This window comes from Aquila chrysaetos, chromosome 24, assembly GCF_900496995.4.
Source record: "Aquila chrysaetos chrysaetos chromosome 24, bAquChr1.4, whole genome shotgun sequence".
NCBI classification, from domain to species: Eukaryota; Metazoa; Chordata; class Aves; order Accipitriformes; family Accipitridae; genus Aquila; species Aquila chrysaetos.
In genome coordinates, this window is record NC_044027.1 from 485568 (window position 1) to 506766 (window position 21199).

General features: G+C 47.5%; 1 protein-coding gene across 1 annotated transcript; it reads left to right on the plus strand.

The window, feature by feature from the left end:
* The first annotated feature begins 1375 nt into the window (after positions 1–1375).
* Positions 1376–20986, plus strand: PTPN22 (protein tyrosine phosphatase non-receptor type 22). The gene is made up of 21 exons (XM_030001185.2): positions 1376–1568; positions 5487–5595; positions 6462–6538; positions 7475–7570; positions 7975–8013; positions 8341–8412; positions 8507–8566; positions 9033–9175; positions 9694–9760; positions 10615–10692; positions 11239–11331; positions 12753–12829; positions 13674–14434; positions 15448–15531; positions 15675–15805; positions 16344–16371; positions 16802–16882; positions 17196–17302; positions 17967–17997; positions 18746–18823; positions 19467–20986. Exons 1-21 carry the CDS (start codon positions 1422–1424, stop codon positions 19529–19531), a joined length of 2424 nt encoding a protein of 807 aa, XP_029857045.1. The 5' UTR covers positions 1376–1421; the 3' UTR covers positions 19532–20986.
* The last annotated feature ends 213 nt before the right edge of the window (positions 20987–21199 follow it).

The window sequence follows — 21199 nt, forward strand, 5'->3', positions numbered from 1 at the left end:
CTCTTAAATATAGCCATAAAAGCAGGCTTCACTCTTATTCAAGGTTTCTAGGTTAGTGCTGCAGACTCATCAGGTGAATGTTTTAAAACATGTTTCCGTTAGTTATTCTAAAGATCTCTTGGTTTCTCTCACATGATTCAAAGGCTTATTTTTTAAAAATTAACATTTGACATTATTTTAATCTACAAGTGATGGCTCTTTCAGAGTGACCAGCAGCCCTTTGCCTTTTAGAAACTGGATACAGAAATCTTGTAACTATTCTGTACCTGATCTGCAAGAAAACACAAAAGGGGAATACATTTAATGACTCTAGTTACAATCAGAAAGAGAAACAGACTTGGTACAGCTAATCTGAAGTCTTTGTGCAAAATGTGAGATATTGGATTGATCAAGGTTGTGATTCCCATACCTTTTTTTGGGGTTTTTGGGGGTGGTTTTTAGTTTTGATTAGTTTAGTTTTTCCCACTTCTGCAAGTAGAGAAAATGGATGTCCTTCGAGAACTTTGCTCTCTGCATCTTCTTCCCACTTCGGAATGACCTCCACTTTGTCCTATGGGGTTTTTTTAGAGTACCTGTGAGTGTTAACGAGAGTGAGTGAGGTGAATTAGGCTGGCATAATTAATTCGATTTCTATAGTCTATTGGAGTCAGATTTGACGCTCTCTTTTGGCACAAGCTGCCAGATGTGGGGAATTGTGGCTGGAAGAGTTGACCTGAAGCATGTTGATAGGTTTTCTCTGTTCAGAAGCAGTCACGCAGTTCAGGGGAGTACATGTGCAAGCCAGGTTCAGGTGCTCAGCATCTGCCTGAAGTATTCCTTCAAAATATTTTGCATTTAATGTGGAAAACAGGCAAAGTTCTAAGTGTGAAGGGGGACTGTGGATTTTGCACACTGGTTTAGGGACTCCTATAGTCACAGCATATTCCGAGACTGAAGCCTTCGCCCCGACTGCCCGGCAGTGAAATGCAGCCGCCCGTGGGCATGCGTGGCTCAGCTGCTGCCCGCCGTGCTTGCCCCTCCGGACTGTGGCCCGGCAGGGCCATGCTGCTGGTGGTGGGTGGACATGGTGCTTAAAGAAGTCTGGTGTCGGGGTGCTTGGCTCTGGTCTCCATGTCTCCAACATCTGACCACCTTCGTGGCACAGCGCATGGGGAAAGAGCTGGGCGTGCTGGAGGGACGCGGGGCAGCTCTGCTCCTGCTGCGAGGCTCCTGCCCAGCCCAGTGCTGCCTACCCTTGCCGTGCACCGCACGTGAAGTGTGTGTGGTTTTAAAAGGAGGTGCTAGGGCCCCAGGTTGTGTGTTTTGTTTTGTTATTTGACCGCAATATCTGTTGCGTACTAATTTCCTTTAAGACTTGTGATGAAGTCAGTAAACCACAGCCTGCCGCGAGTGCTCTCCAGGCTGGTGCTTTCCGCTGTGGCATGCACTTGACATGTCCGTTCCCAGGTTCGGCAGGCCAGTCACGCTCCGTCTCCAGCAACATGGACCAAAGGGAAATTCTGCTGCAAAACCTGGAAAGGGCTGAAGGCAAGAAGCTCAACCGAGAAGAGTTTGTAGACGAGTTTTTGGTAAGTTTGCTTAAGGCACAGCTTTGTGTTTCAGTTGATTTTAATGGGAACTGCTCAGTCGCTTCTCAAATGGGGACATGATTTGCACGTGACAGTAAGATTTTCTATGAATTTTACAGCAGAAGGAGACACAGGATTTAACTGAGGTAAAAGGAATGTAAAGACAGAAGAGTAATTTAATAGTTTGCATTCAAAGTAAAACTGCTTTTTAAATAATTACCCAAGTGCTTCCTGTTTTCTACTTTGCGAATGTACTTGTCAAGACACAGTTTCACTTTGCCTGCTAATACAACTGGGAGTAGAGTGAGGAATACGGAGCCACTGCCCCTTCTCCCCATTGCAATGCGTTATATCTGTGATACACGTGTTCCTGCCAGGGATCTCCAGTTGTTACTTGACACAGCTTTTCCTTTTTTCGTTTCAACAGAACCCCCCCCACCCTGCCCCTGTATCACCTGCAGAGTAGGGAGCGGGTGTGCAGAGAAATGCCCTGTGGACCCAAGACTGTTGTACCTCATCGACACCGGGCACCTCGCCCAAGGTGTGAGGAGACAGCGATCTGAGCAGCTGGATGGGCCTTTTCTCCAGCCTCCAGCACTGTGCTAGGTTATGTGGAAGGGCTCGTGCATCCATTCACAATGAGTGCATGTGCTTTATGTCCAGCAGTGCTTCTGGCCCCTCCTGGAAATTAATTTCTTGCTCCCTCAAGGCAAAACTAGCAAAAAATGCTGATGGCTCTCACCTTCCCCTGTGTTCTGCAACATCTAGCTGCTTGAGATCTGTGCAGTGCCCCAATCTGTGATCTTTCTGACATCTTTTTCTTTGTTTGGGTGGCAGGGATGCATCTTAGATGGCAATCTGCTGTCTCACAGTTAAAGCTGATGGCTGGCAATGGCTGTTGATGTATCAGCTGAAGGAAGGTTGCTCTGTCAGGCTGTCTGGGCTGCTCTAAGAAGCAAAGGCATTGCCTAGCTTTAGCAGACATAGGGAAGGGTAAAACCGGTACGTCTGTAAGATCTGAGATGCTTCAAACACCAGAATAACCACTGGCCCCAAGCTATCCCCCCGGACAAGGGCTGCAGCAGGCAGTGGTCTCTGGGGAAGGTGCAGGGGATACTTAGGACTCCCCACAAGATCCAGCCCTGCTTTGTCATACCAGTGAAGGCTGGCACTTCAAACACTTGGGAAAAGCTTAGTGCTTGGTTTCCAGTTGTCTGGGTTGGAGGGAAGTGATTAATCTGAGCCTGCAGTGACAGTCTGTTGTTCCATGGAACAAAGCGCTGTCACAGGCTGCTGAATTTCCCCCTCTCACTGCTGTGCTTGGGTTGTACTGTGCTGTGCGAGGTAGTAGGCTGCCGAGCCCTGGTGCATGGGCTAGTTCTAGCAGCCGAATGTACAGTTAATTTTGTGACCAAAATGGCAGGTAGAAGTGGTCAAGACTGTGTTTCCTCTTGTACTGGAAAGAGATCTTCCCAGGATAGCCTGAGTTGCTGGCCACTTTTGCAAGTGCAGAAGCCTTAACAGGCTTGCATTTCCAAACTTGGTAGAAATGTTGGATGCTATTTCTCCACCCAAATGCCTCCCCTCCCTTTGTGTGAACAAGCGTTTGTACATGCAAATTGTGGTGGTGTTACTGTAAATGACAGGGGGTTTTTTAGAGTCCCCTTTTTCTGTTTGTGCAGTCTCACAGCCAGAGTTTGATCCTTACTGCTCTTGCTTGCTTTCTCATATGTAGGCATTTCCCAAGCAGTTTTATGTCAGTTTATGCAGGGACAGAAAAGTAAGGCGATTCAGAGCCTCAGCTGTGAGAAGACTGGCTTCAGTACTAAGTGATGCCCCTTCCACGAAAGCTTACCCTGGAAGTTGGGGCTGCATTGGAAGGAGGCAGGAAGAGGATGCAACAAACACCAGGAGGTTACAGGGTTGTGTAGTCTACAAAAAACATCCTGCTCCTACAACTTTTATCACACTGTGCCTGCCCCCATGTTCTTGATTTGTGGACTGTACTGGGCCTTCTGTGCCTTATTCCTGACTCATTCCATCCAGGTCAGGGAGATGCGACTCCTGTGGTATTGTGGCTGGAGAGCAGCCAATTTTAGGGTTTTAAAAGTCCAGTTTAATGTTAAAACCAGCAACTCTGACTTGGATCTGAATTGGAATATCCGTGCACAGAAGTGCTGTGGAGATGGGATATGCGTTGCTGTATACACCTTTTATCTGTGGTATTGCTAAGGGGCTGCTTGGCCTGGTCAAGTACGTATGAGCTACAAAGCCCTCCAGCTCCTGATGTGGCCTTTTGGCAAATATCATCATTCTGGAGCTTAATGCGTGCAGGCCCTGAAGGGTCTCATGTCCTAGCGGGTGCTTGTCTAGAGCAGGCTGGAGTCAAGGGGAGTTTTGCAGCTCTCCTGCAGTTGCTAATAGGTTGGGTCTGCAGCAAGGAAAGACAGGGGACAGGATTCTCAAAACTGGGTGAGAACTTCTGGGAGAGCTGAAACGCAAACGCTTATGAGCTCCCGTGGGAGGGTCACTGGTGAGCTGACTCTTGAAGCGATTTATGGTGAGCGCTCAAAAATCGGGGCCCTGAAACCCTCAGGACTCCTGCGATTCCTGCTGGTGTGCTGTCGTGCCAGAGCTGCAGCCTCCGAGCCCTCGAGCACACCAGGGAGGGCTTTGCTGGTGCCAGCAGCAGGGACTGCCGCCTCCTCAGCACTAACCCCTTTGACCACAGAGCTATTTTGGTTCAGCGACCCTGAGACCAGTGGGCTGTTTTTCCCCACGCTGTGAGCGACTGAGCCACCATTCCCACTTCTGTTAGCAGCTCAGGCAGGTCACTGTGAGGCGCACACGAGGCATGCGAAACGCTCTCACCTTGCAGCTCAGGTGTGCCAGTGGTCCCTTCCCTTTGCTCTTCACTCCTGCACCCCTTTCTTTCATAAAGGCACATGATCCTGAGGGTTCTTCTGGGTCAGCCTGGTTCTCTGGACCCCAGCAGTGATGTCCAGGAGAAGGGCTGTGAAAGTATGTCTCCAGGGTGTTGGGAAAGGAAGACTTGCCCTTCAGGGTGTGAAACCATAGAGACACAGATTAGAGAAATGGCCTTTTGTTTTAAATCAAAAGCACCCCTTGGTGTCAAGAAGAGTGGTTAGGTAGACAAAAATTTATGAAAGAAAAAAAAATACAGCAAGAATGGTGCTTTTGAAGTTGATGGTAACAAACAGTGCCTGTTACTTAGAAGCTGATGTCAGTGAAATAAAATTCTGTGCTTTGGCAAGGAAAAGATGCTTGAACTCTCCAGGAGTGCTGGAGCTTTATCCTGGAAATGAAAAAGAAGAGAGATTCATACCCTGAAGGGTCTATCCTAGGACTCCTTCTCCTTTCTCTTTTATCAGTGCATGTAGCTACTTTCCTCCAATTGCTTGAGCTCCTTTAGTGGCTTGAGCATTGCTGTTTGCAGCTACAGATGGCAGCATCTTTACCAAAGTGAGAAAAATCAACTAATTTACCTGTCTTTTCTGATATAATTTGTAAAGGTGGTTTAACATTGTTACTCCTCTTATCTGGGTGCCACTTATACTGAGAATGATTCCCCTGTGTCTCACTTATTTGTGAGGGTGATGCTTTACGTGCTGTATAAATGCATCATTTCACTTCAGAAACCTACGTGCCCGAGCCTCGCGTGGGCACTGCCTCAGCACACACTTTCCATTCTTCAGAAGCCTGTGCTGGGGCTCTCAGGTGGCTTCTGTCTCTATTCTTGCTCTGAGTACCTTGAGAAAAGCCACTCAGGAAAGAATTAATGGTGCAGACCTTGCTTTGTGGTAGTGAACCTGACCCCTAGAGACCTTCACACGTACTCTCTAGTAGTGTGTTTTATGTAGCACATCTGCTGTAATTTGTTCCATTCTTTTATCACAGAAGCTGAAAAGGCAGTCAACAAAGTATAGATCGGATAAAATCTACCCTACAGCAGCATCTGAGCAACCAGAGAACATCAAGAAGAACAGATACAAGGACATCTTACCCTGTAGGTTGGAAATGGCAAATGTTCCTATTCAGCCTTTTTTTTTTTCCCTAGCTCGAGTCTGTTCTCATCCTCCAGTATCTGCTTGCACAGTTGCTTATGTGTGAGCGTATCACTGGCTGTCAGTAGGCCTTGAATTCTGCTGTTCAGATTTAAGGCTGTATCTTTGACTGTTGCAGTGCATGCTCTGGAAGACTTTGGCACGTATTTTCTACAGACAGAAGAACTTCTATTCAGTAGGAAACACATCCTCTAATGACTACTCTTGCAAGCTTTCTGGGTAGCATTGTAACCACTTGTTTTCCAATGCCCTGTAGAGAATGGCTTTGGACAAAGATGTCTCCATGATGCACAAAGCAGACTACAGGCAAAAACTGTTGTGGCTTGTCCTGGCTCGATGCAGTAGTCTCCAAAGGAGAGTCTGTCCTAGGATCACAGCAGACTGTCCTTTTCGTCCATTCTAGCTTAAAAAAAAAAAAAAAAATCTAAACCCACAGACCTCATTTAAGCCTGTAAGACGGCATGGCAGGACGGCATGATTTTAGACTTGGCTTCCTCCATGGTCAGAGAATGAGATTGGTGTTGCACTGGGGTAGTGGCAGCATCTGCAGCTCTTGCCTAAGCCCTCACCACCGCTCTGAAAGCAAGCTTGCCTGTCTGCTGTTTGTGTGTAGGCAGTGGCAATTCTGTGCAGGGCTATTGGTAGGTGCAGGAGGAGGCATTAGCTGCTTGCACAGCCACTTATCTGCTCTGGGATGAGTTCTTTGACGTACGTGGTCCTCCAAAGCACCTTGTGCTGCAGTCTGAGGAGCTCACCTACCACGAAAGACAAACAGTAATGGCTGCTGCTTCTGCTTTTGTGCCTGCAGTTGACCACAGCAGAGTGGAGTTGTCCCTGATTACATCAGATGCAGATTCTCATTACATCAATGCCAACTTCATCAAGGTATTGCTTCTTTCGTGGTGTTTTGCCGTGCAAAGGTGTTTGTAGCAGCTGTTATTGCTGCCTGCTTGAGTTATGCCAGAAGGAGCAGGTCCTGTGGCTCTGGTGAGTGAAAGGACCATGCAGTAGTTTCTGGGCTGTGCTCAAGGATAACTGATGTAAGGAAGATGTGTACAATCAGTGAGCCCTTCAGAAACACCCCTTGCAGCACAGAGGCACTGGGCTACAGGGCAAGGGGCGTGTGCTCTTGTTCGGGTGGGTGGTGGAACAATCTGTGGCTCACAGCCCCGACTTCCTTGCTGGCGTTACTGCCTTTGGTGGGTGACAGTGGTGCAAAATTGCCTGTGGCCAGAATCGCCTTGCCTGAAACCAATGCACAGGCAGGAAGCCTTGCACTGCAGCACAGCTGAGACCCACTGCAGCAGTGAGCAACAGGGCAGGTCAACACGGGCTGGTTCTCCATCAGGAGCTCCATGTGTTTTGGGACATGTGCTCATGATCCTTCTCTGATTGATAGATAGATAGATAGATGGATGGATGGATAGATGGAAGGTTTCCTTTGTTTTGTGTAACCTGTCTGCAGAAGAACAGACCTTCACAAGGGGATCACCGTTTGTTGTTTGGCCAACAGCCACAGATGTGCCAAGCTGCACACTGCAGAGCTGGATCAGCTGTTGCAACAGCACCTCCAAGCTCCCAAATGCACTGCAAGAATTGGTGGTCTCTGGAAGCAGATCTCATCTCAAGCCCAGCTTTGCACACCATTGGTTTCCGGTTGCTTAATTTAATTTAGATGCCTAAATTTTAACTATATAAAAGCCATTCTAAGTCCTTAATGGGCTCATTGGGTAGAAGTAAGATTCAGAAGGAGGGATGACTTTATTTCTGCTAGTGAACTATGCAAATATGTCTCCATGTCTGATCTGAATGCTGTTTTAGGGTGTCTATGGGCCAAGAGCATACATTGCAACGCAGGGTCCTCTCCCCACTACTGTCACTGACTTTTGGAGGATGATTTGGGAGTATGAAGTCCTGGTAAGGTGCAGATTTATATGCCTTTTTTTAAAAAAAAGAAAAGTTATCCGTACAGCCAGTCATAAGTCCTTTTTGACTAAGCAGACAGTGGGAGTGTCAGGGTTTTACTCCAGATGTTGTGCGTGCCCCGCATACTTCCCGTGAGCCTCCTCCACACTCATGCCGAGACAGGAGTCTGCTCGTGGCTGTCTCGGCATTTGGGCTCTGAGTTGAGTGGGAAAGGTCCTCGCACCCAGGCTGTGGATGATGTCCAACTTTGATTTGCCCAGCAGTCTGGGACTCTGGGGAAGGCAGCCCACAGAACTTGCTCATTGCTGATAAGCACCGATAAGTGATAAGTTTGATTTTACTGCCTGGATAGGAAACTTGTGTTCAGACTGTTCTGATGAACTTTCTTTCTGCAGATTGTGGTCATGGCTTGTATGGAGTTTGAAATGGGAAAGGTGAGTAACGTGTCAGAGGTGGCCTCTGCTGTGACAGTGCCCGGGCAAGGTGGAGAGATGCAGATTTTTATTAAATCTCATTAGCAACAGCGAGTTTCTGTTTGATATGAGCTGCTTCCTGAGCCTCCAGCTGCAGATTCTTAAACCTTTTCCAGTAGTGCAGCTAGCCTCTTTGGAAGGGAAAAACCAGCAATGATGGCTCCAGGAAAGGGGAGGCTGGAGCTGGCTGGCAGCAAGAGCCGGGCCTCCTCCCAGCATAAGTGAGACAGGAGGCAGTGCGGGTGGGCCGGTGGTGAATAACCAAATATGTCCTGCTTCTCGCAACAGAAGAAATGTGAGCGGTACTGGGCAGAGGCGGGCAGCTCTCCCCTGCAGTGTGGTCCTTTCTCCGTCGCCTGCGTGAGTACAGCTGCCGCGAGCACCGTGTCACATCGCGTGCGCTGGAAACTCGTGTCATCTGCAGAAAATGTGACTCTAACTTCTTGTTCTGTAGGACACTGAAGAGAAGAAAAATGAGTATGTGATTAGGACTTTAAAGGTGACCCTGAATGGGGTAAGTAGGAAAGGTCAAGGCAGGAAATGCATCTGGGCTAGCTTTATTATATAAATAACATATTAAAATATGGCACACTTTGTGCAGAAAATTTTATGCTGCTCAGCCTGCTATTTTGGATTTGACAGTAGCTGAATGAACAAAGAAAGTAAAAAATTAATTAACTCAAATCTCAGTTTCTGAAGCTGTTTGTCAGTCGTGGCAAATGAGACCCTGGGTAAGTGAGGCCAACAGGTAACATCAAGACTGTCATAAAATGGCAGTGCTTCTTTTGTAGCAGGAACAGCTGCAAACTGCACCTCTAACCTTTGCCTGCCGATGCAGACGGGAACTGGAGATGTCTGCAGCACGCCAGCTTCCCCTTGCTGTGCCGGCGGCCCAGTCGGCGCCTACAGGAGCTGCGGCAGCATCCCCTCGGTGCTGTGGGCTGGCCCCGGACCCTGCCAGCACTCTTCTCCTCTTGCAGGAAATCCGCACTGTCCACCAGTTCCACTATAAAAACTGGCCAGACCACGATGTCCCCTCATCCATCGATCCCATCCTGGAACTCATCGGTGAGATTCGCTGCTACCAGCCGGACGACAGTGTCCCCATCTGCATCCACTGCAGGTGGGTGAGCCGGTCACCAGCAGGGACGGGCTCCCAGCCCCCGGCCCCCCACTTCCCGAGCGGCCGCAGCAGGGGTGGCAGCCGGTGCAAGCCTGCAGCCAAGCTCCTCTCATAGGAACTCCTATGGCAAAAGCATCCTCTGAGGACAGCTAGCATGGCCGGGTGGCAGGAAAGGAGACAGGTGGCAGCAGGCCAGCAATAGCACATGTAGTTGAGAGACCACCAACGCTGTGCATGTCCACATGTGGGCTGGTCGCCACAGAAGGACTGAGAACTGCTCACAGGAGCACGAGAGGTGCCTTCCAGCCTGCAGCAGAGCTGTGGGCAGATGGAGCCTTATGTGGGGCAGGTGAAGCTTCAGCAGGAGCAGCAAGGCCATCGTCTGGGTCTGTACCCTCTGCTGTGCAGGACGGGAGGGTCACAGGAGGCTGTGGATCTTGTTCAAATATCCTTGTCAGAAAACACAGCGTGCCCATCCTCTGACCTCCACTAGCAACCCTGCTGTACTGTCATTGCAGTGCCGGCTGCGGGAGAACGGGAGTCATCTGTGCAATCGACTACACCCAGAAGCTGCTGAAGGACGGAGTGAGTGTCAGCCCGGTCCGCATCTTTGAACGGCACCTGCGTGCAGCAGTGCTGCATCTCTCTGTCTCTCCCTCGCCTTCTCTCTCCCCTTACTCTCCCTTTCACCTCCTCTGACTCCATGCAGATGTATTTCAGATGACAGCCATGAATGGGAAGTCCCCGCAGCCTGACTGGAGAACGCTGGGGGCCAAACTGCTGATACCCCATTCCCAGTTTGTGCTGCTTCTCTCTCTTTAGGCTCTTCATCATCCATGCACTCTCTGTTGCCACTGCTCCCCTCCCCATCCTGATGCAAAGAGCCCCCAATGCTTGTACTGATGGGGCAGAATCCTCCCTCCCATTGCTCCCTCTGGCAGGACCTTCAGATCGCGGAGCTTGGCTCTGTGCTGTCCTTCAGTCTTCAATACAACTTTACTGTCTATATTCGTCTCTCCGCACTTAAGCATCAGAAATCCAGTGTTTCCAAACTAACACCTTGCTTTGCTCTGCCTCTTCAATAAAAACATGTGTAAAGTAATCTCTGGCCTTGCAGCAGGTTGCTGGGACTCGGAGGAGTGGCTGCTTTCTGTAACCGCAGCAACCCTGAACCCATGGATCTGGGAAATCAGTGTCTTGTCCTTTGTGCTGTTCACAGCTGTTACCAATGCTGTTATAAAAAGGGTATTTTCTGTGGAGCGCAAGACAGGAGGGAGGACGCAAGCTGGTTCGTAACAAAAAATAGCACTTTAAGCAGGTCCTTTGTTAAAAATTCTTGCAATAGCAGGCCTGAATTTCAGACACTGCTCTAAACTGTCACAACTTGGAAGCTGCTTGGAATTAGATCTGTCTGTAATTTTTTGTCTTTTTCTTGCAAGATTGTTCCAGTGAACTTCAGTATTTTTAGTCTGATCCAGGAAATGCGCACGCAAAGGCCTTCCATAGTGCAGACCAAGGTACGTTTGGGAAATTTTGCCAACTGGTATACTCTTCATACTGGCACCTCAGCTTTCCCCAAGGACAGTTCACAGTAAGGAAACACAGAGTGGTTGTGCTGCTGGGAACTAGGGTGTATAGATGTTCTGTAAGGTCCCTTTTCTGAACAGAAGAATGATTTTGCAGAAATTAATTTGGTAGCTGACCATTTCCTTGTAGACAGCTGGAATAGCTTAGTGCTTGCAGTCTGATTTATCGAACACTTAACGCTGTGAAACAAGGGACTGTCCAAGAAATAAAGTGGGAACTCTTCGCAGCTGAGACAAACTGAAGAGGAAGCTCAATGCAGAACAGCGTTGTTTGTGCACCTGAAAAAAACCCAAATGCTTCAGTCTGAACCCTTTGAAAGTTGTGGCTTCTACTGCTTTTGAGAATTTTACCCTGCCAATGGACCAGAAAGTGGCAGCTTCTCTCAGGGCCGATGCCTGTGATTTGGGTAACAGGTGACCATTTGCAAGTACTGCAGGTGCTGGCTCTCATGTCTGTTTTATTTGTCTGGAACGCAGGAGCAGTATGAGCTGGTTTATGATGCGGTGATTGAGCTCTTCAAAAGGCAAATTAAAGCACTTGATGCCCAGGAAGATTCTGCTGCTTCACAGGTAAAAGTCCCCAGGATAAACACACTGCCTCTTGCAGCCTTGGGCATGCCAGGTCTAACCTAGATTCCTACTGCAGAAGTCTCCTCTGCAGACCTGGAATGAATCCCCTTGCTTTCTGCTACCGTTGGTGCCCAAACTGAGCCTCTTTTCAAGTTAACCCATGAGAATCCAGCTGTTTCCCTGAATGTGCAATGCTTATCACAGGATTTGGCCCCAAGCGAGAGCTAAATTTTCTTTGGTGTCAAAACCATTTTCTATATACTTTCGTAATTGTTTAATGTAATGAGTGAATAGAAAAGCACCAACTTTCTACAGCAGCAGCTGATTTCCATGTGTATGTGCCAGTGAAACTTGTCTTCATGGAGTGCTTGCAAGCAACAGAGTGACTTTCAGTGTAGGTTGGGAAGCTTGGATGCACAAGGTGGTATGGCTAAGTGTTAGTCTGCAACAGGGTGGTATTCTAATGAGGTAATTAGCATTACAGCCGGACTGTGGGAGAAAGTAGGCTGAAATATCTTGTGAAAATACATGTCAAAGTCTTTCAAATCTGATACACCTCTGAAGAAAAAACAATGTGGTCTCAGTATGAAGTTGCATATAAACAGGAACATACAAAACATCCATGGTTAAGCTTTTTTTGCTCTTGCTGTTCTTCTGTGACTGCTGGCATGAGCCTTACCTTTCCTGTGTAGCTGTTTGCAATCTGGCTGAAGTAAATGCATTGCCATTCTTAGGCAAAGGCTAAAAGGTTACAGTTAGCTTATTTTTGTCAGAAGCTTTTGTCTAAAGAATTGGGAACCGGATCCTGCGATGGGACTCATGCCTCAGTTTTGCCACAGGATTTGCAGGATGTTCCAAGTGAGAGCTGAGTGAGAAAAGAGCTGGAAAGAGCATCTTTCTATGTGTTGTGGACAGTCTGTCAGCAAAGGAAATGCAAGACTAGGTTGACCCAAAATGCAGAAAACGGTTCAGGTCCGGATGTGGTGTTGTAGCTCCTGGCCAAACCTCTCGCCCACCTAAACCACACTGCCCTCTGAAAGCACGTAGCAGAGCATGGGGGATGGTCATATGCCGAAATGTCACAAATGAAACCAGTGCCCAACTTGCCAGGCTAAAGGCCACATGGGGTCCTGAAAGCAGAGTTGTCTGCACAGGCTGTTTTGCAGGTGTTTGGAACAGCTGGATGGTTGTGCGGCTTGCTGTACTCTCATTTCAAAAAGGTGCTGACGGGAATTGCTGTTCAGGAGGTTTTGTCCTCAGTTTTCAGCTCCAGCTTGGCATTTTCAAGTTGGTGTTTGTAATTTCCAAACTGCATAAATTATTAAAGGTAGTTGGCACAAATTCCCACTCCTGAAGTAGCATGTTTGTGTTCTTTGCATTCTTCCTCCTCACTCTTGTTTTCTAACCTTTTCTTTCACTAGGTACAAAGAAGGCATCCTGTAGCCAAGCCGCTTCTGACTCCAGTGGAAGACATATATTCTCTGAGATTACTAACCTGGTAAGACCATAGCGCAGGTATCCCCTGGGTTAGTATTTTCAGTCAACCATGCGATTTCAGGAAGACACATTTTTTAATGTGTGCTTTGTGACACAGTTCTGTTTGAATGTTGCATTTCATTTGTCAGCAGGATCTGCAGCTTCCCTTGAGCCCCACTTTGACTCTCACACTTGTTCCTAACATACTTCTTGCTCTTCTCACTGATGTGTCCCTGAGACTGCTTCTCAGCCTCTTCCCTGCCTGCCACTATCTGTCCCCCTCTTCTGCCCTTGGGTCTGCTTCATACTGTGCTTATAAAGTGTTTCACACATGAACTGAAAACACATCGTAGGGCAGTATGAAAACAAGCTCACGCATGTGGAGAGACCCCAGTGCTGGTTCATCTCAGCCCTCTGCCTGGAGCTGTGCACCCTGCAGGGTGCACCCTGACTGGTCCCATCTTTCATCTGCACCTGCCACGCCAGTGCCTCTTGCTCTAGGAACAGCAAGCCTGAGGAGTCTAGCTGCCTGATGTGGGCAGCTTCAGAGGGTGATGGGATCTTTCTGTGGGCATGTTCTGGTTTGCAGTGCCTGCTTTCTGTAAATAATTTTGCTTTTTGGTACAGTCTGCACTGAGGGTGTAGTTTACCTGTGTAAAGGGCCTTCCTCCGTTCACCATTTAACGGTGTTCAATTGGGGCACCAGGGTGCACAGTCCTTCCCTGTGTTCCTTGCTTGAGGCTCAATCAGGCTCTACATTCCCGGATCGGCTCTTAGAAGCAATGTTGTGGGGCCTTGTTAGTAGGCTAACAGAGATTTCTGAGTACTAGGTGGCTTTGACTTCACACCACGGTGCTTTATTGCAGCTCGGAGCAAGAGGAACAGGATGTGCATCAACGTCTTCCTCCGGTGGTACAAAGCAAAGCTTCCCTGATATCGTTGTCTGCCACGGGAGTACACGACAGCTTAGAATGTGGAGTCCCTCCCATCAGACAGGCCATCTCCTTTGGCACTTTGAACTTCATCAACTGCAGAAAGGCAGCTGCCACTGAGAAGCAGAGTGCTGGGGACGCTCTTCAGAAACACCGCAGTTTGGAGTTCAACAGCATCTCTCCTGAGCAGCTGCTTCTGAGCCTGGAACCGAAGGGAGCAGGCAGGAGAGGGCTTCGTGGCAGAGCACCTCTGACACGGACTGCATCGACCCCTTTTGTGCTGGCGCAGCAGGGGGAAGGCTGGGAATGGGATGGACGGGATGCAAAGCCCGTTTTGAGTTCACAGTTGCCACATGCCTGTTACTCAAGCTTTCAGGTGAAGAAGCAGGATGGATTTTCCCCTGTTGAGCTGAAGCACTCGAGCCGAGAAGCAGACGGCCCCCCAAGCCGCAGGAACCGTGGGCAACGTCCTTACTCTTATCTCTGCTCAGCAGAAGACCCCTACTTCTCTTCAGTCTCTCCAGACGACCCCGTTTCCCCCGTGTTTGCTGAGTGCTTTGTGGAGGGGCAGGATGCACTGCTCCCTTCTTGCACTGCGAGTGCCCCACTGCAGCCTGCCGAGGCCAGCTCCCCACCACCCAGGCCTGTGTCCCACCACGCTCCCCCGCTGAACGACGAGAGGATATTCTCCCCGAGTAAGTGGTGCAGCACTGCAACAAGCCGGGCTTGGTCTCTCTGGGCTGCGGCACGCCGGAGCGGGTGGCGAGTGTTGCCTGTTGGCATCCAGGCAGGGCTGTATCTGCTCCTCGGGACTGTGTTCCACGGGAGCTGAGGGAGCAACTGGTTTCATCCTTGCACTCATTTCATCCTGCCTTAAATTTTTCCCATAAAAATAAAAAACACTTTTAGGACAGCATGATTTGTGGTTTCGCATTACACAGCTGCTCTGGACTACTATGTTGCCTCGGTACAGCTCTCACAAGAAGGCAGGGATTGGTGCTGACCAATTCTTAGAACAGGGTGCTCCAAGAAGTGCTCGGAAAGCTCCTAGAAATGTTTTTCTCTGAGGATCTAGTTTCCGGGTTAAAACCCACTCCTTTCTGCAGAGTGTCATGCAGGGGGACGCTGACATCCCACTGACACTGAGAGAACCAGGACTTCAACATTAGTGTTTTGCCCAGATCTGTAGCCTTAAAACCATCACCCGCCATATGGAGAAGGTAGAATTATTCCTTGGTCTGGTCAGTCCTGGCCCAGTCAGACTTTTCCCATTGTCTGCAGCTTTGGCACTTGCTCAGCTTTGTCCTGCTCAGGCCCTTCAGCATTCAGTGTCACAAAAGTGTGCTCATTATATAGATGCTAGAGACCCTCAGAAAGTTATGGGAGTTGCAGCACAAGCCAAGCAGCTATGGTACCGCCAGCTGTGAGCTTGGCTGTGTGCTGGGGGTATGCTCGTCATTTTCCTCTGTACAATGGGAATTCTGCTGCTGATGCTGCTGTAAGTCTGCCCTTGGGGCCATGTAGCTAGCAGCAGGTGAATTGGTGCTGAGGACTATTTGGATTTTCAACTGCAGTTCAGAGGTGTTTAACCATCATCTCTGGTGCACAGTTGGGCAAGAGCAGTCAGCTCTCAGAGTCTCTACAAAGGTCTGTAGTTCTCCTGCTATGCCGTGCCGTGCAGGTAATCTGTCCATGTCTCCCCAATTAGCCACCCTGCCACAGCCAGATGATGACGATCCTCCACCCCTGCCCGAGCGAACCCCTGAGTCCTTTATTGTGGCCAGTGAATCTGGTAAGTGCATTTAACAAAGCAGGGGCTGAGAAGTGCTCTGAGGGCTCTTTCCCATGTTTGTGTGGTATCGTAGCATCCAGCAGTGCCTTTGCTCTGGCTGCCTGGGATGAGAAATGACCTCTCTTCTGTTCAATTGTTTCTAGGACAATTTCCTCTGGTCACTTCTGATTTTCACCTTCCAGCCAGAAATGCAAATATCGGAACCTCTTTGGAGTGGAGTGGTGAGTCTCACTCAGAGATGTTTAATGACTCAGCAAGACTGAGACCATGTAAGGTAAGTGGCTTTTTATCTCTTCTCCATCCCTGCCACTATGCCGATTTCCCTATCATGTTTCCTTCTGTGAGAAAGACCCTAGTTTTGACACTGTCTACTTTCCGTAAATTAGTTCAGGGTTCAGGACTGGGAGGAAGATGTGGTCTCAGTCAGGCTCCTCCTTATCAACATCTACTTTACTCCAAACATTATTTTTGGGGGTCCTAAATCCCATACAAGGTAGTAAAAATATTGTCCCTCTTCTAGAGGACAATGAAGATAGGATGTTAGCGGACCGCTGAGGTTCACACCGCCCTGTGGAACAGGCAGGAGCTGAACAAAATTTATGCATCTCTTGATCATCCCATAGTTGAATTATAGCTTTGTAAAGTGAAACAGTAAGGCGTAAGTCTATCTTCCATTACATGAGCATGGAGGTGTGTGGGGGAGGGCGTTTGCGCAGAACGTCATTTCCTCATCTTCTCTGGCTTGCTTTTGTGCAAGAGAATGACATTTGGTTGTGGGAATTTCAAATACCTTCCTTGTTTTTTGTTTCCAGAGTGTGAAGCTGCAGAGGCCACAAACAGGTATAAGTTAATGCTGGGATAATCTGTCTTTGGAAATAAGGTCTGCTTTTTACTGAAGCTGCTTTACCATGTTTAGTGAATGTCTTTAGGATCTGTGCTCAGTCCAGTGGAAATTTTGTGTTGCTAAATGCTTCTGCAGCTAAACAGAACTAGACAGTTCTGCAACCAAATGAACTGGTAGTTTTGTATTTCCTAATCAGCTCCTGTCTCACTCTGTACGTGATGATGTTCCTTGCAGCCTCCTCAGGCTGAGGGTTGTCACATCTTTTGCTGCATGTTGTGCATTTCGTTTGAGATGATTGACATATGCCAGTTAGAGTGCTGTGGAGCTCTCAGCGAACTGATAGATATATATATATATATATATATATATATATATATATATATATTTAAAGCTAGGTAGCTAACTCTTTTATCTTTGCTTTCTTAGAGACAACCCGGGATCGCTCTAACTCTCCTCCCCCGCTTCCTGAAAGAACCCCCGAGTCATTTGTTCTTGCTGATGCAGCAAGTAAGTGAGGAGTTATTTTCTTGGCATGTAACTGAGATTTTGTACTTACACCTAAACCTGTAGATAGCGAGGAGATCGTGGCCCACTTGTTCAAAGCATTACCAACGGTAGTGCTTCAGGACTTAACTGCAGGAGAGTTCAGTTCAGCTCCTTTATATCTTCAGATATAAAGAAAGTCAACACAACTAGGGGACCTGCTGGAAATTTCTAGAATTGCTGCATTAGAGGAAATGAAAAGTAACAACAAAGCACTTAGAAAAAAGCAGGAGGATTCTTGAATGACCACTGAAAATGTTCTGATGTATGTTTCCAGGTCTGCAGCCTGCTGCAAGACATTCTACAACGAGTCCTCCAGGCATGGAGAACAATGCTTCCAAAACATCGTCAAAAGAGCCTATGAAATGCTTCAGGAGAAGCAAGGTAAAAGAAACAAGACAAAACGAGCTATTGAAAATGTGAGAGGGTGAGAAGAAGAGATTGTTCTAGCTACAGCTATCGCTACTTTCTCACTGCTAACCTTGTGAAAATTGCCTGCTTTGAGACCACTCATATTTAGGGCAAGGAAACAAGACTAATAGAAATATTCTGTTGTAGAACTGCAAACAAAACCACTGTCTGCACTAGGAACAGAGTAACTCAGCCATACCCACGTGAATGGTTATGCCTCGGCACTCTGCCCACCTGAAGTGCCAGTTCCTCTTGGAAAAAGTTGCTTGAGTGGAGTCTGAATTCCCGTATGGGACAGACTCTACTCATCACCACTCTCCTCTTGTTGTGGCCCTCGTTAACTATCCTCATGAGCAATTGTACTTCGGAATGTTATGGTTGAGCAGAAAAGCTTTTGAGGAAAAGAGCAAGAATAATACAAACTGGAGGCACTCAGGCTGGCTAGAAAAAAGCCAGAGACAAAGCGAATGGCAGAAGTCGGCATTCAGTCTCAGCTGCTCGGCATGATACTTCTTACGAGATGTGATACATGTATATTTATCAGTGAATTCCCTTTAATCATAGTAGCTGATTTACTGCTTGCTACATTTTTTCCCAAAAGCCTTCTTTTCCTTTTTTTTTTTTCTTTTTCCTACAGAGCTTGAAAATACTGAAAAATGTGAGAAAGAGTAAGTCTTTCAGGCTAATGTGCATCTTCCTAATGGCTTTAAGCAAGTATATAAAGAAATATGTGGGGTTGAATTTTCAAGAACCTGAACTCATCAAATGTGAAACGCCCTGCACGTCTGCCTACTTTGGAGTAGGACATAGAGAGCTGTGCTGGCTAGCTGAGTACCATCATCTCATCTGGATAGTAATAGTTGTTTTAGGAGTATCACAAGGATGCTGTGGTGCCCCTGTAATGACCTTTGGGTACCTTGGGGATAGCTCCAGTGTACCCAAACTACCAAATTCTTCAGGTCGTTCAAACCAGTGTTGTGGGACAAATACTCTAAAAATGGGGGATGGGGTGCTGTGGGGAATGTGAGCCCTGTCCTGGATTCTGCCCAGTCTATTTGGAGCACAAATAAGGAGTTTCTCATTAAGTTCCCTTTGATCTAAAATTAAAATGCTTATCTTGAAAATAGGACTGCTAAAAACTGTTTAAAGCACTTCTGAGCAAACATTGTCCCAGAGGATTGCACTGCAATAGTACGCTCGCTCCCTGCTATGAGCAAATAATGTTGTTAAAACTGTGAGGCATTCAAGTTCTGCTAGTGTGGAAAGTAGTTAACTTTGTCTTGTGCTGAAATAGCATCCGTGCGTAGTGTCATCATGCATGTGGCAGTACGTGTTTTCCCATAGGTGTGTCCGGGTCCAGCTCTTCAGGGAATTATCCTAGTGACTAACTGCTTCAGCCTAATTTTTTATTTCTAGGCATCTGTAGTCCATCTTCACTGACAAAACCATCAGAATCTGCCCCGTTAAACCATTCGAGGTCGTTCCTTCACTTTGGTATGTTCTTCTCTTTGTGTTTTGGTGTAGGAAGTACCTGTTTTTTGAAAGTCTAAATGTAGGTACCAGGCTGAACGCTAACAAATAATGCTTATTATTTTTTACACATTTACAACTTTATTCATGAACTGTTTAAAGAACAGGTAAGGACGGAAAACACAAACCCTGAAACCTACTCTGACAAACGCGTCTCAGTGTGTGAAGAGTCTGAAGCATGTATTTGGCTTTCCTGTATCTGAAAGCCTTTATGTGGCAACAGAGACAGCGGAAGACAAAGACAAAGCTGTAGCATTACCACTAGGTCGCTGCTTTATGTTGTATAATATGGCAGAGGAGAAATGACGTGTTTTCTATTTTAAATTCTTCTACTAAAGAGTAGTCATTTATTAGATTAGGCAAAAAATCTAGTTATCTTGATATTCATGTTATAATGACAGTATTTGTCAGATAGACACGTTGATAGACTGTTTTTGCACCAGCTGACTTACAACTACAGGATGTTGCTTTAAGTCTACCATATCTTAAAATTTGGGAAAGAATTGAAATTATGAGTATTTCAAATACCACATTAACTTGAGGAATTACATAATCAACATCTATAACATACAGAATTTGTTGCATTAAAAAAATTATTTCTTCCTAGGCTTTGCAAATCGATTTTCAAAACCTAAAGGACCAAGAAATCCACCACCAGCATGGAATATTTAGATACGTTTTATAGATTTGGCGTTACAGATTTGTGAAGTCCTCCTGATACACCTTGAGTGCTCACCCCAGCAAGGTTTCCATCAAAATAAATACATCAAAAGCTGTTGCATGATATTTGCAGCTCAGGCACTACTTGCACATTCTTCACCAACTAAAGTTTTAAAGTAAAGTACCAGCAACTAAGCACTTTCAGTTAATTTACAACAGGATGGAAACTAAAAACGGGAATAGAAATTTTATCCTAAGGAGGGGTATATTTTTGTTGTGTTTTGGAACATATTCACTTCAAAAGGATGGATTTGAGCTTTCTGAAACAAAGCAGTGCAAACTGGTGATAGGATCTAGCGAAAACTATTGAATGATATGGAGGGCCAATGGTGCGGACCAAAGCAGAACAAGACTCTGGATTGTGCAGACCCAGCATCTGTGTAACTTCACTCACAGGTGTAGGTCAACCATAATCAAAGACGTGCACATCCTTAAATGTTTACATTACTTGGACTAAAAGAGAATTAGCTACTCAGACTTCAGAAATAATTTTCCTTTAATTTTTTTTTCATCTAAGCAAATCAGATAATTTGTCTAGGTTTTTGGTCAATAAGACTAAGATGGTGATTGCTCATATAGAAACTAAACTAGTGTAACAGACTGCAGAATTAGCTGACCCAACTGCCTTCCCTATCTGAAAACAAACAAACAAACAAACAAATAAAACCCACCACCACAGCAAGCAAAATATCATTGTATGTTTAAAGCAATGCTGTTTTTAAGGATTTGTGACTCTCCAGCACAAAATTTCAGATGGGTCTCTCGGAAGATGAGATTTCTAGACAGATTCCTCTGCTATTTATATCCTCAGTGGGGTGGGACAAAGATGTTGAGAACTGCTTGTATACGATTGTTTTCCTGTAGAGAGTGAAAAACAAAGTGGGATTTGGGGGATTTGGTCAAGAGAGGAATCTACTGACAACGACCTGAAGAGAGAACTCAAGCTGGTTTAAAGCTGCTTTTGCTGGAGCAGTGGCTAATACGGCCCGGAAGGAGCCTGCCTTATTTGTTGCCGAAGTCACCTGCTTTCTCAGCAGCAGGAGCCAACAGACGACCCTACCCAACCTACACTCCTGTTGCAAGTCGCTTCTGCGTTGCACCGAACCCACCAGCACCAGTCAGTGAAGCGGGCCGGACGGAGGGCGGAGGCAGGCCTCGACGCCTTCACGCAGCTGGCTGCCATGTCGCGCCGCCTGAACCGCCCCCAGCACTGCGAGGCCGGCCGACGGCCGCCTCCGTCCCCGGTTTGACGGCACTGTTGCTCGCGCAGTGGTACCAGAGCCCAGCGGTCGCGCATTTAGCCGAGGAAGCGTTTTGTGACGTGTGGGAAATGCCATAAAAATAAAAGTTTAATTTATCGGCCTGCACGCCCGGCTGTACTGGCGGGTCCGCGCGCGTGTCGCCGGTCTCCCCGCCGCTCGCCCCCCCCCCGCGCTGACGCAGTCGCGGATCTGGGGTGATCCAGAGCTTTCCCGCGTCCCCGCCGGCCCACGTGACCCGCTCCCCGCGCCGCCCGCCGCCTCGGCCGGCCCTGCCGCGGCCCCGCGCATGCGCCCGGGGGCGGACTACACTTCCCGGCGCTCCGCCGCGAACTACATCTCCCAGGGGGCGCCGTGCGAC

Excerpts from the sequence above, each read along its gene's own strand:
- PTPN22 (XM_030001185.2), top strand. The coding sequence starts at position 1,422 with ATGCACTTGACATGTCCGTTCCCAGGTTCGGCAGGCCAGTCACGCTCC. Across the intron at positions 5,596-6,461 it reads ATACAAGGACATCTTACCCT|TTGACCACAGCAGAGTGGAG; the intron begins GTAGGTTGGAAA and ends TTGTGCCTGCAG. Across the intron at positions 12,830-13,673 it reads TCTCTGAGATTACTAACCTG|CTCGGAGCAAGAGGAACAGG; the intron begins GTAAGACCATAG and ends GCTTTATTGCAG.